At 46.8% G+C, this 14,133-nt stretch overlaps 1 protein-coding gene across 7 annotated transcripts in view; it reads right to left on the bottom strand.

The window, feature by feature from the left end:
• Positions 1–14,133, bottom strand: part of LOC135540075 (chromodomain-helicase-DNA-binding protein 5-like) — a 50,660-nt gene that overhangs the window by 6,565 nt on the left and 29,962 nt on the right. For 5 of the 7 annotated variants that reach the window (XM_064966414.1, XM_064966411.1, XM_064966409.1 and 2 more), the window contains 29 exons: positions 13,830–13,956; positions 13,515–13,681; positions 13,160–13,387; positions 12,718–12,924; positions 10,689–10,900; positions 10,331–10,462; positions 9,940–10,054; positions 9,654–9,845; positions 9,141–9,341; positions 8,885–9,022; positions 8,516–8,637; positions 8,091–8,264; positions 7,832–7,973; positions 7,389–7,638; positions 7,152–7,276; positions 6,698–6,965; positions 6,342–6,514; positions 5,947–6,121; positions 5,277–5,363; positions 5,043–5,131; positions 4,823–4,956; positions 4,544–4,688; positions 4,147–4,312; positions 3,640–3,719; positions 3,168–3,387; positions 2,935–3,024; positions 2,631–2,792; positions 2,279–2,387; positions 1,997–2,129 (listed from right to left, as the gene is read on the bottom strand). In XM_064966414.1, coding sequence (XP_064822486.1) covers positions 1,997–2,129; positions 2,279–2,387; positions 2,631–2,792; positions 2,935–3,024; positions 3,168–3,387; positions 3,640–3,719; positions 4,147–4,312; positions 4,544–4,688; positions 4,823–4,956; positions 5,043–5,131; positions 5,277–5,363; positions 5,947–6,121; positions 6,342–6,514; positions 6,698–6,965; positions 7,152–7,276; positions 7,389–7,638; positions 7,832–7,973; positions 8,091–8,264; positions 8,516–8,637; positions 8,885–9,022; positions 9,141–9,341; positions 9,654–9,845; positions 9,940–10,054; positions 10,331–10,462; positions 10,689–10,900; positions 12,718–12,924; positions 13,160–13,387; positions 13,515–13,681; positions 13,830–13,956 — 4,563 coding nt within the window. The remainder of the gene's footprint in view (positions 1–1,996; positions 2,130–2,278; positions 2,388–2,630; positions 2,793–2,934; positions 3,025–3,167; positions 3,388–3,639; positions 3,720–4,146; positions 4,313–4,543; positions 4,689–4,822; positions 4,957–5,042; positions 5,132–5,276; positions 5,364–5,946; positions 6,122–6,341; positions 6,515–6,697; positions 6,966–7,151; positions 7,277–7,388; positions 7,639–7,831; positions 7,974–8,090; positions 8,265–8,515; positions 8,638–8,884; positions 9,023–9,140; positions 9,342–9,653; positions 9,846–9,939; positions 10,055–10,330; positions 10,463–10,688; positions 10,901–12,717; positions 12,925–13,159; positions 13,388–13,514; positions 13,682–13,829; positions 13,957–14,133) is intronic. The other 2 variants (XM_064966410.1, XM_064966415.1) reach the window with 1 other exon arrangement.

Here is a 14,133-nt window from a genome sequence, read left to right as displayed (position 1 = left end):
TGTTTTACATATTCACCCAACACATACGCTTTCCCACATCTCTGGTGCCATTTATATTGAGCGAGCCGACCCGACGAGTCTCCATAAGAAGTGGGAGAAAAACCAGCAAAGAATAAGACCAATAGCAAAGCTCAAATAGCTCCAGTGCCAGAAAAAAATGATGAATCTAAACAGTGTCTGAAGGTAAACCCTTCCGCACGGTTGTGACCTACTTCCTCAACCTAAACGTTTCCGGGTGAGAGGACACCATGCCCCTCATTTTTCATAGCGTGTTGTACTGATCTTACAAAACTTCCCAGACAGCAAACCCCCCCCAGCACCAGGCAAATGTTCCTTTGCGCCTTTGACCACACCAGCCTCCAGCCTCCTGTATTCTCCCCCCTTTTTCCTTTTCCGCTTGACACCGTCCTCCACACACCCCTCCAGTCGCTTCCCCTTCCCCACTATACTCTCCTCATCCACTAGCATAACCTGACTAAACCCAGCCTCATCTACACCACCATCCATGTCATGACTAGGCCCAGTCTCATCTACACCACCATCTATAGCATGACTAGGCCCAGTCTCATCTACACCACCATCTATAGCATGACTAGGCCCAGCCTCATCTACACCACCATCTATAGCATGACTTGGCCCAGCCTCATCTACACCACCATCTATAGCATGACTTGGCCCAGCCTCATCCACACTACCATCTATAGCATGACTAGGCCCAGCCTCATCTACAGCATGACTAGGCCCAGTCTCATCTACACCACCATCTATAGCATGACTAGACCCAGCCTCATCTACACCACCATCTATAGCATGACTTGGCCCAGCCTCATCCACACTACCATCTATAGCATGACTAGGCCCAGCCTCATCTACAGCATGACTAGGCCCAGCCTCATCTACACCACCATCCATGTCATGACTAGACCCAGTCTCATCAACACCACCATCTATAGCATGACTAGGCCCAGTCTCATCTACACCACCATCTATAGCATGACTAGGCCCAGCCTCATCTACACCACCATCTATAGCATGACTTGGCCCAGCCTCATCTACACCACCATCTATAGCATGACTTGGCCCAGCCTCATCCACACTACCATCTATAGCATGACTAGGCCCAGCCTCATCTACAGCATGACTAGGCCCAGTCTCATCTACACCACCATCTATAGCATGACTAGGCCCAGCCTCATCTACACCACCATCCATGTCATGACTAGACCCAGTCTCATCAACACCACCATCTATAGCATGACTAGGCCCAGCCTCATCTACACCACCATCCATGTCATGACTAGACCCAGTCTCATCAACACCACCATCTATAGCATGACTAGGCCCAGTCTCATCTACACCACCATCTATAGCATGACTAGGCCCAGCCTCATCTACACCACCATCTATAGCATGACTAGGCCCAGCCTCATCTACACCACCATCTATAGCATGACTAGGCCCAGCCTCATCTACACCACCATCTATAGCATGACTAGGCCCAGCCTCAACGACACCACCATCTATAGCATGACTTGGCCCAGCCTCATCTACACCAATATCTACAGCATGACTAGGCCCAGCCTCAACTACACCACCATCTATAGCATGACTTGGCCCAGCCACTGCGGCCTGCGATTCCATGGCCCCCTAAAACGCTGTTCTCTTCCTCTCTAACTTAAAAAAAACAAACAAACAGTGGATACCACTAAACTAATAGTGCTTTAATCCTCCACCATCGGAAAAAAAAAATGAAAGAAAAGACCAAGGAAAGAATCAAGAAAATATGTATGGACAGAGCCCTCCACATGGCCTCTCAACTACAAAATGCTCCCAGCATGCACACACAGAGACAGAGACAGAGAGACAGAAAGAGAGAGAGAGACAGAGAGAGAGAGAGAGAGAGAGAGAGAGAGAGAGATATTGAATGTTGTTTTGCCCACTATTCAGATTCAGGATGTTCACAAATGTGTTTTTATGACAGCAAAAAGCATCTCACCTTAAAGCGGCGAGCCAGGAACTTGTTCTTCATCTCCAGGTAGTTCCCCTTGTGCATCTCAGTCTTGAATGGCTCATTGAGGATGGCATAACGTGGGTCGTTCTGAATGTCCTGCCAGCGGGCATAGCCATGTCTGAGGTTCCCCCATCAGTGAAAACAAACAGTATAAAAGAACTTCACATCACAAATAGCTTTAAGACTTCAGCTCCTCTGAGACCAGACGAGTGAATTACTGTGCACTGTGAATTCTGACCAGCTCTGTAAGATGCAGAGGAAGGATACGTTACGATGCCAGCCAGCAACCAGTAGTCGTGGCGACGGTGCCAGATGTCATACATCTTCCCAGATGACACAGCGGCCCGCTCCTCGTTCTGCCACAGGGTGTGTAGCTCTGACAGAGATTAACAAACATTAGACCTGACCAAACATGTAGTGTTCCTTCCTATACCTTAGCTGTCCTGTATGGCTCAATTGGTAGAGCATGGCGCTTGTAACACCAGGATTGTAGGTTTGATTCCTGCTGGGACCACCCATACAAAAAATACATGCATGAATAAGTGCTTTGGATACAAGTGTCTGCTAAATGGCATATATTAAATTATTATACTACCTGTATCTCCTGCTCATCCCTCACCTGTGAAGCCTCCGTCGGCGATGTTGAACATGAACCTCATTTTGAAGCCGTTCTTCTCCACCTCCCTCCTGATGTCCTCCGTCTCCTCCTGTGCTTCTTTCTCACCGTTAAGCCGGCCCTCGGGCACTGGCATGTCCTCGCTCTTGGGCTCGTCTGAAAAAACTAAGTAAATGGATTGACAAGATTCCATTTTTGAGTTCCACCCTCAGGAAAAAGCGTTACCTCACTAATATACAGTAATGTGTCTTTCACTCTTGCCACTCAAAGAGTGAAGGTTTTCAGGTTTTTCTTGTTCTGCATTTACCTGGCTTCAGTTCCTTTTCCTCACGTTTGGCTGGGGCAGGATCACTGTCTCCTTTATCTAAAGACTTCTCTGTCTCTCTACAAGGCTCCGCTAAGGGGTCATAGACAGACACATGGCCAAATCAAAACAGAGAAATGTCACAACTGACTTTTATGAGGTGGTACAAACCAAAGCCAATACATTAACCATTAACATCTCGTTGGATCATAATAACCATGTAATGCACCACTCACCTTTTGGTGAGCTTTGATTGGACGACAGCTCTGTCTGTTTGGATGGAGGCTCTTTAGGATTGGTGAATGGCTCTGGAAGTGTGGAGGGTGTGTCTGTCCTTTCACTACTCTCCTCTGAGGAGACTGGTTTGTCCTCTGTGCTGCACTTCACTGTCTCATCCCAGTCAGCAGCCTTGTCTGTCTTCCCTACCTGGGAAGATGACTCTGTACTTAGATTAGTCTGGAGAGACAACCATCACAGACGGAGAGGAAGAGACAGATTGGGGAGAAAGAGAGAGCGAGAGAGAGACAGAGAGTCAGTTTACATTAAAAGGTGATAGTTAGAAGGTGGCATATGTTTTGAATTATAAGAACGATTAAATTAGATGTAGAGGAAAAGAACAGTATGAAGAGAGTAAAAGATAGAGGGAAAAGAAGGATAAGAGACAGGGCAATTAAGGAACATTTCAGAAGAAGAGGAGTGAACTCTGACCTCCAATTCTGGTAGCTTCTTGTACTCTAATTCTGTGGTCTCCTTGTCTTCAGTAGGCCCTGAGGTTGAATCCATCTTCTCTGTAAAAACAGCAAATCAATCACCAACATTGTCTCTCATTCCCTGTTTAATAAATCTAATGAACTAACATAAGTGAAACACACACACAAACAAACACACACACTACACACTGGAAGAAGCTACAAATGGACATGAAACTGCAGGAGCTGGTCTTCTTGGATGAGTTCAAAGTTAGGCTCAAATCTCTGGTGGGCAATAAAGTGATGTTTTGACCCTTAGATGCACCACACTTTCCCAAATATTTATTGCCTGCTCAATGTGTAAATGTATGTTTTTAAACTGTGGTGCTTTGTGTTTTATGTTGTAATTATGTCTGAAACTGTGTGCTGCTATTTTGGCCAGGTCTCCCTTGGAAAATAGTTTTTTAAATTTTTATCTCAATGAGACTAACCTGGCAAAAAACTAAAAAACAAATGTGACTCTGACCTGGTGGGACTGGAGTGCCAGGAGGCTGGGGTGTGGCTACAGGGCTGGCAGGGACAGGGGTGTTGGGGTCAGAGGACAGACTCTCAGTCAGTTTCTTCAACTCTAGTCCAAGTGGGATCAGGTCTGGAGTGCTGTACTTTCCATTGACATGCTCAAACTCCTGGACCTGGATAGAGACACACCAGTGAGTTAACAATCTATGAGAGGACACTGGGTTACTCCACCATTCTACACTTTGTATTGAAGGCATGCTATCTAAAACCAGATGCTAAAGCAGGGAACCAGCCTTACTAAATCTAAACATTGCTCATCCCAGTTATGAGGGGAACTAGTTGTTTTCTGCTGGGTTTAATTTATGTGATTGGTTGGTTAATTTTAATGATTGGTTGATGTGTACCTTTTTCCTGACCAGAGACATAACTCCGATCCTGGTGAGGACATGTTGGCGGGACAGCCCCTCTCGTGGGACACCGTCTGCAAAGGTCTCCGCTCCGTCTGCCCCCGGCTCACAAAGATGTCTCATGAACAGGGACACATAGGCCCTAGAGAGACAGGGAGACATCATACACAGACGGGTATGCATTTGAATGGGACGTAATAGTGAACAGTAGAGACTGTTGAGATGCCGTTGAATCCCAGTTAAAATACTCCTGAATACAAGATGAGCTTAAAATACCTGAACTCTTTCTCACTCTTCCCTCTCAGGTCTCTGACCAGCCAGTGAGAGTTGAAGGCGTCCTGAGGAGGCATGCCCCAGCGCATGATAGCGTTGAGGAAGGCCTTCCGCTGACGGGTGTTGAACCCCAGCACCTGGCACAGGGCATTATACCCACTAGTCAAATCAACATGCACACACGTTGTCTTCTAAAATAAAACCAGAGTGCTTCCTTCCTTACCTCGATGTTGCCCCCTACGCGTGCCAGCAGGGGTGGCAGAGGTTTGTCCCTGTCACTCTTCAGCTGTCTGCGAGAGTGCCTGCGCCCACCTACAGAGAAACACCCCCACCATCAGACAGGTGCCTCAGTAACATCTTACCAATGATAGGTTCCAGGCCCATCTACACAGAGCAGAGCTGGCACTGAGCGAGTTATCTATAACGTAGTGATTACGCAGGTCTCATTGACACCCACCTTCCGGCCTCTCCTCGAAATCTTCGTCCTCGTCCTCGGACCCCACGGAGTACTCGGAATGATTGTCTGAAAGATCATCCTGCCACTCTGAGCCACAGATCAGATCAGAGAGAAACAGCACAGTGCATTCACTTCTGCAGGGGCCCACTAGGGGGGGGCTGGCACTGCAGACCACTACAGTGGGCATGCACACTACTCCACTAGGGGGCAGGCATCCTCTACTGACTACTACTGACTAGCAGCAGAGCCTCTGTCTGCTCGGTCCTCCCAGCCACGACACTGGTGGACTGTGCACTTCATCAACACTTCGTCTCTGAGTGTGCATTTGCTTTAGATGGGTTTTAAAACAGTTCCCCTTCAGTCTCAAATACCTATTGTTGAACTATGGGGGAACGTGTTAAAGAGCACCTCAACACAACTTACATACTGTAAAGCTAAAGCAATATAAAGCAATACAGCTTCTAAATGTGTCACTATTTTCAAGCAAGCTTCTATAGTTACACACAAATAACCAAAAAGAGGTAGAGTGTGCCACTCGTGTTACCAGAGGTATATCTAGAGGGATGCTTAGTTCACTAAACTTTTCCCTAGGAGGGGGAATAATCATATAGTTCCTGTTAAAGCAGAAGAGAAATGCAGGCCAGAGTGTACAGTACAGTATGAGGCAAACCTTGGTCCTCCTGAGACGTGTCGTTGTAGTTGACCTGCTTGCGGATGCGTTTGCCTTTGCCCAGGTTACGGGCCAGGTCCTCTTGCTGCTGCTCATAGTGGTGCCTCAGCAGCTTCTCCCAGTAGTCTGGATCCACATTCTCCTCCTGCTTAATGATCTCCCGCTGGGGCTCCTCCTGAACACACGCACACCCACAGACACACACAGGAACACACACACAGTGAGAATACTGAACAAGGAAACAAGGAAACTACTGGGTAAACAAAGTGGTTACCTTAGCTACTACTGATTAAAGTGAGACGACTGAATACGCATACACACACTGTGAGAATACATAACAGAGCCACTCCTAGACATAGACACCTCCAATGCTGACTGAGTGTGTGTGTCCTTACCTCCGCGTCCTCGTCTTTGACCACATACTGGGCCACCTTGAAGGAGCTGAGGTATTCGTTCATGTTCTGGATCTCAGTGTCCTCCGTGGCATTCTGGCTACGGTCCAGCAGCTTGGAGATGGCATTGTCATCATAGTGAATGACACTGCCCTCATCTCCATCCTTTATATCCCCTGGAGTAAACACACGATTCACAATATACTGTGTCAGAGGAACACAGACTTACATCTTGTTCAAATCAGTTAAAAACTACAATCTGTTCCTGGCAAAACAGGTTTGACTTTTTCATACAGAAAGGAATTATAATTGTGACACATTGTAGTCAGTGTAGTCAGTACGCGCATCATTAGTCTTACACAGTTTCTGGTGGGAACCCATGGCCCGAGCGGCCGCCTCCATCTCATCCTTGAAGAGCTCCTCAGTGCCAAACTTGAGGATGTCGTCCAGCTCCTGTTTGGACATGGAGCCGGTTTTGGAGCCCAGGCCGGGCCTCACCACCAGGTGGGTCAACATCATCTTCCTCTTGGCCACCTGGGTGATACGCTCCTCCACGCTGGCCCGTGTCACAAAGCGATAGATCATCACCTTCTTGTTCTGACCTATACGGTGGGCCCTGCTGAATGCCTGCAGCAGAGAGATGGAGGGAGGGAGAGAGTGAGAGAGGAGCAGAGACCGATACAGAAACAGAACAGGGTGTCAAGGAGGAAGAGAAATGGAAACAGACTATTCACAACTCTGTGAGGGTTCTAATGCATACAGACAACAGTTTATTATGTAGCCTGTCTTAGTGTGTACCATGTCCCACAGTACCTGGATATCGTTGTGAGGGTTCCAGTCTGAGTCGTAGATGATGACGGTGTCTGCCGTGGCTAGGTTGATGCCCAGGCCTCCAGCTCGGGTGGAGAGCAGGAAGCAGAACTGCTGTGCGCCCGGTGCTGCAGTAGAAATTAAGTCACACAGTCATGGAGTGTGCACGCAAGTGTGTGAGTATAAGTGCTGTCTGTGCTGCTCCCTGCTGGACAAAGACAGAACAGCAGCGTAACTCACCATTGAAGCGGTCGATAGCCTCCTGTCGTAGCCCCCCTGTGATGCCTCCATCGATGCGTTCATATTTGTAGCCCTCGTATTCCAGAAAGTCCTCAAGCAGATCCAGCATCTTAGTCATCTGCGAGAAGATGAGAACTCTGTGTCCTTCATCTTTGAGTTTCTTCAGCATCTTCTGGAGCAGGGTGAGTTTGCCTGAGGACTTGACCAGCTGGTTCCCATCATAAGAGCCATTGGGTAACACTGGCGCCTCCTGCATTTACACAAAGAGCAAATAACCCAATGAGAAAGCACAGCACCTCACACAGAGACAGTCAACTCTCACTGATAAACACAAATACCTGCATGTTGGCAACCTATAAACTTCTACAATACATAACTTCCCTTTGCCCTCTCTCCTCCTCATCACTCTCTCTCCCCTCCCCCATCTCTCCACCCTCCCTCACCATAGCTGCCACTGGGAACAGGTAGGGGTGGTTGCAACACTTCTTCAGGTCCATCATGATGTTGAGAAGGGACACCTGGTTGCCCCCGCTCTTGGAGTTGAGCGCCTCAAAGTTCCGCGTCAGGATGAACTTGTAGTACTTCCTGTTAGTCAGAGGTCAAAGGTGAGAGGCGGGATTAAGCCTGGGGGTACAACGCAGAAGAGGTTTTATACAACAATGGGAGGTCCAATAGAAAAGTACTAGAAGAGGACTAACTAACTTCTGCATGGGGCTGAGCTCCACTCGTACAATGAGCTCTGTCTTGGAAGGCATGTTCTTGAAGACATCAGCCTTCAGTCTCCTGAGCATGTGTGGGCCCAGCAGGTCATGCAGCTTCTTGATCTGGTCCTCCTTGGAGATGTCTGCAAACTCTTCCAGAAAGCCCTCCAGGTTACTGCAGAAAGAGAGAGCACAGACACAGCAAAACAGTTTATAGATACCTTTTAAAGACGGTACAGTCAATGTTAAAATGAGCAATGGAAGCCTTGGCTTCAGGCAGTACTGTAAGGAGGACCCTGTGGTCACCATTGCATCTCCCTAAGCAGTAGCTCTTTACGCTCTGCTACAGCAGCAGATAGCAGGCCCCATAGGTAGACTGCCAGGCTAATGGAGGGGCCCCAGTGAGGGGTACAGTACAGCTCTTACTTAAATCTCTCTGGGGTGAGGAAGTTGAGCAGGTGAAACAGCTCCTCCAGGTTGTTCTGCAGAGGAGTGCCAGTCAGTAGCAGCTTATAGTAGATCTTATAACCGTTGAGGATTCTGAAAAACTATGGAACAGTGACAGAGACATTAGAGGCTCAACCAAGTCACAAATAGAGTTGAGTAATAATTATATACGAAGTTGATGAAGTTGAAAGGGAGGAGATGGATAATATATTGATAACAGATTGTAAAGAAATCAGATTTTAGATCTTAAGAAACGGACTATTAGACAATTTACCAGTGACAAATACAATAATGACCAATTATATCAATTTGTTGGACGCATTGGTTTAATTTGAGGTGTCGGGTTACCTTTGACTGGTTGTTCTTCAGTCTGTGGGCCTCGTCCACCACTAGACAGGCCCAGTTAATGGAGCCCAGAATGGTCTGATCAATGGTAATCAGCTCATATGATGTCAACAACACATGGAACTTGATGGCACTGTCTTTCTGTCAAGACCAAAACAGAGATTCTAGATATGACAACCACTCTCCTTTCAATGTAAATTACACGCTTGTCGATGTTCACTGAGATTCAATACATTGTAACTGTAGTTCATGGGGATACCTTCATACGGAAGACCTTGCGGCCTGTCTTGACTGTACTGTCCTCAAATGTGAACTCGTTCTCCCTGATGACCGCTCGGCTATCTTTGTCCCCAGTGTAAGTGACCACGTAGAAGTCTGGGGCCCACATCTCAAACTCCCTCTCCCAGTTGATGATGGTGGACAGGGGGGCACTGACCAGGTATGGCCCTTTGGAGTGACCCTGAAGGGGGGGGGGGGGCATGTTTCAGTCATGACTAAATATACTATTTGACAATATATGCAACATAAATTGTATTACTTTAATCAGTACTGATTCTATTGTGTTGTATTTACCCAAAGGAGAAGTTTTCGTTTATACAACCAAATGTCTATTTTTGATGTAAATGGTATGTTATAGAAAAAGGTGTCTGGACCCTTCTATAAAATAGACATTTGGTTGTAAAAAATAAAACTTGTCCTTTAATAACGTCATAGAACATTAATACCAAACAAATAGACCCCTGTTCTGTATGAGCCTGTCCTCCTCACCCACCTCCTTGTAGAGTGAGTAGAGGAAGACGATGGTCTGGACAGTCTTGCCCAGGCCCATCTCGTCTGCCAGGATAGTGTCTGTGCCCTGTGCCCAGGAGAACCGTAACCAGTTTAGACCCTCCAGCTGGTACGGATGCAGGGTGCCCCCAGTGGCATTGATGTACCAGGGTTGATGTTCAAACTTGATGGTAGGCTAGTGACAGAGAGAGAATAACCAGAGGTATATCAGTTGATTGTTAAGCTAATAGGACTGTATGTCTTAGTCCCGAGTAATGATGGCCACTCACATCTATAATTGGGGCATCGGGGGGGATTTCTCTCTCCCTCCTCTTCTCCTCCTCTTTACCCTTCTTTCCCTTTCTCACCACTAAGGGGCGCTGGTCATCACCAATCATCTGCTCCCTGTCAAATCACAGTAGATATTAACAAATAGTCAACTCAGGATGTGAAATCATGTGAAACAAATATGCTTGTGCGTGTACTAGAGAGAGCGAGAGAGACAGAGAGGGAGAGCGAGACAGAGACACAGAGAGAGGGATAGAGAGACAGAGGGAAAAAGAGAGAGCGAGACAGACACAGAGGGAAAGAGAGACAGAGAGAGAGGGAGAGCGAGACACAGAGGGAAAGAAAGAGAGAGACAGAGAGAGAGATAAAACAAAGTGTGAGATCTGAGCTGACCTGTGGTCCCAGTAGGAGTGTTTGCTGTGGTGATACTCAGGGACATCAAAGTCATCCACCTCCCAGGTGCACTGGTCATAGGGCAGGTCTCTCCACTTGATCATGTAGTGCACATCTCCATCCTTATCATAACTGCAAGGACCGCAAGGAACAATGACAGTCAAAACTCTGTGAGCTTTTGGATTGAACCTCTGAATACAAAGACAATTACTTGTACACATTTCAAACCTGGGACAACAATGTTTTATGATGCTGTAGATATGACTGTCTTTACTCCATTGTATATAAAGTGGTGAGTGTGAGTCTGGGTGAGAGAAAGTCCTTATACGAGAGGACAGTGTGTGTATGAAGTGAGCACCTGTGGTTGATGATCCTGTGGATGACCATCCACTCTGGCTTGATGCCGTAGCGGTAGAATCTCTCCTCCATGGCAGCATACTGCAGGTCTTTACTCTTCCTCTTCTCGTTGTTCAGCTCCTCCTCCCCAGAGCCGTAGTCGTACGGAGGGGGCTCGTCCATGTCGTTCTTCCGCTGGTAGTTACGGTACATCACCGCATGGTACAGCTCTAACTGCACACACCAGAGACAAGGGCATGGCTTAACCAACAATGCTGCGGAAAAAGTATGACATGAAGTTGCCTTACATATTCTTGTCATATTTGTGACAATGTGCTGTGACGTGTTGTCTTGTAAGCAGGCAAGTCCACAAACAGCGGTATACCTTCCCCTTTGACCTCTCACTGGCCAAGTGCCCTTTTGGGTGGTGGTATAATTATAAAAACATTTGTATACAGTTTTTGTTGCCGCTGTTCTGAACCCACAAGTTCACCCCCCCACCCTTGCCTGTACAGAGATTCCGCACGCCCGGTATCCAAACATGCATGGCTTGAAATGCAGTCACAGGTCGAGTGTGTGTAGCAAGCTACTTAGTGTAAATATCAACAGTACTGCCACAGCAGCATAACACTTGATAACACCTGATTTACATCATCGATATTCGGTTTGATTGTCTGATAGCCTACGTGCAGCACTTCATTTATTTCCTGATCAGACAGAAAATAAATCATTCAGAATAGTCTATTACACCATGAGTCGGCCTAAAATTTCAAATCAAATCAAATATTATTTGTCACAGGCTTTGTATACAACAGGTGTAGACTAACAGTGAAATGCTTACTTATGAGTCCTTCTCCAACAATGCACAGTTAAAGATACAGTATACAGGGAGTAGAAAGTAACATGTCTATACAGTATACAGGGAGCAGACAATAACATGTCTATACAGTATACAGGGAGCAGAAAATAACATGGCTATACAGTATATAGGGAGCAGACAATAACATGTCTATACAGTATACAGGGAGCAGACAATAACATGTCTATACAGTATACAGGGAGCAGAAAATAACATGGCTATAGAAAATAGAGGGAGCAGACAATAACATGGCTATAGAGAATACAGGGAGCAGACAATAACATGGCTATAGAGAATACAGGGAGCAGACAATAACATGTCTATACAGTATACAGGGAGCAGACAATAACATGGCTATACAGTATACAGGGAGCAGACAATAACATGGCTATAGAGAATACAGGGAGCAGACAATAACATGGCTATAGAGAATACAGGGAGCAGACAATAACATGGCTATAGAGAATACAGGGAGCAGACAATAACATGGCTATAGAGAATACAGGGAGCAGACAATAACATGGCTATAGAGAATACAGGGAGCAGACAATAACATGGCTATAGAGAATACAGGGAGCAGACAATAACATGGCTATAGAGAATACAGGAATACAGGGAGCAGAAAATAACATGGCTATAGAGAATACAGGGAGCAGACAATAACATGGCTATAGAGAATACAGGGAGCAGACAATAACATGGCTATAGAGAATACAGGGAGCAGACAATAACATGGCTATAGAGTATACAGGGAGCAGACAATAACATGGCTATAGAGAATACAGGGAGCAGACAATAAGATGGCTATAGAGAATACAGGGAGCAGACAATAACATGGCTAGCCATTTGATTAGCTATTTAGCAGTCTTGTTTAGAAGTCATATGGCTTGGAGGTAGAAGCTGTTCGGGGTCCTATTGGTTCCAGACTTAGCAGAGGGAACAATAGCTTAGTTTTTTAAAAGCTTTGGATTGTGTGAAGCGTACAGTGGGTAACGCGCAGCACATCTGTCAGTTATTTATTTTTCAAGGGGGGTGTCCTTTTTTCATTTTTTTTGTAGCACCTGCCCCCTGTGCACGGCCCTGCTTGTAAGCCACTATATTTGAACATGGCTGACTTTCAAACACTGTGATAACTCTGACAAACCCCCAGCAGTCAGCAGCAGTCAGACAAACAGACAGATTATTGTCTCACCTGTAGTTCGCTGACCCAGGAGCAGTGCCAGTAGGAGAGACCAGCCCACTTGACAAATAGTTCCCTCTCCGGGTGGCCCTTCAGGGGGGGCTTGACCAGCGGGTCCACCATCTCTCCATCAGGGCCAGGGGGCACCTCAGTGGGTAAAGGGGGATCCCCCCAAGTCCAGTGGAGAATCCTCTGTACCTTCCCCTTCAGTGGTGGGCACTAGAGGGGGAAAGAGAGTTATGTGAGACAGAATGGTATTATCCTCATTAGTCTATCTCTGTTCTCTCTTGGGAGCCTACACAGAGAGTGACACTTTCCATTTTGTTTCTAGCAGTCTATTTTATTTAATGGAGAACAAAGTGCATTCTCACAAATAACATGACTCAATAACTGGACCATTGTGGAGCATGTGACACTGACTGAACACTGATTCGTGGGAGAACTTGTCACTCACCATGCAGCGTGGGCACAGCCACTCCCCATTGGGTATCTCAGGCAGGGGAGGGTTGAGGCAGTGGATATGATAGGAGGAGGGGCAGGTGTCACAGCACAGCAACTCCCCTCCATCTTTACACACTCTGCAGAACTCCAGGTGGTCATCCTCTTCCTCAACCGCAACCTCCTCCTCCTCCTCCTCATCATCTTCATCATCTTTGGCCTCCCACTGGATGCCCTCCTTCTCCTGAATGCACAGATGAGGGATAGTGATAATGTACTTTGTTGTAACAATGCACTTCTGTCATAATGTGATAGGGATGATGTACTTCTGTTGTGTTTAGTGACAGTCAAGGTTAAGGTGTATTACTCACACAGTGGGGGCAGCTCCACTTGCCCTCGGGGGCCTTCTCCAGCTCGGGGTCCAGACACACCAGGTGGTAAGCTTTGGGACAGGTGTCACACAGGATGATCTCCCCTCCCTGCTGGCACACCTCACAGTAGTCCTGGTGGTCTGTCTCATAGCCGTCCCCATCCTCTCCTGCACACAAGACAGGAAACTCAGATTCAAGTCAATGTAGTCTGTGTCTACACACACAGCAGTAACAGTCATTGTGTTATGAGGGTTATGGAAAGAAGGGAGGATATAAGCTAGTAGAACTGGTTAGTGTAGATAAGACATAGCATACTTTTCCTTTTTTTCCGACCCTTCCGGGCTTTCTTCTTGGCATTCCCCGAGGTATCAGAGCGCACTGAGGCACTGTGGATGCTGACATCATCAAAGTCCGACTCCTCCAGCCCAAAGTCCTCTTCACTCTGCCAACAGACACGGAGTCATTCACAACCTCAGTCAATCAGCAACTACATAACTAACACAATAAGCACATACCTCATCCATACTAGAGTTTGGGAACAACAACCTACTGTATCTATTCTAAGTCATAGTAATGTGACTGAAAGTAAGAAAGGAGACGTGTGCCGCTCCAAACCCTA

Source organism: Oncorhynchus masou, chromosome 5, assembly GCF_036934945.1.
Source record: "Oncorhynchus masou masou isolate Uvic2021 chromosome 5, UVic_Omas_1.1, whole genome shotgun sequence".
NCBI classification, from domain to species: domain Eukaryota; kingdom Metazoa; phylum Chordata; class Actinopteri; order Salmoniformes; family Salmonidae; genus Oncorhynchus; species Oncorhynchus masou.
The sequence above is the reverse complement of the archived record's forward strand: the minus strand, read 5'-3'. Positions and strand labels throughout refer to the sequence as shown.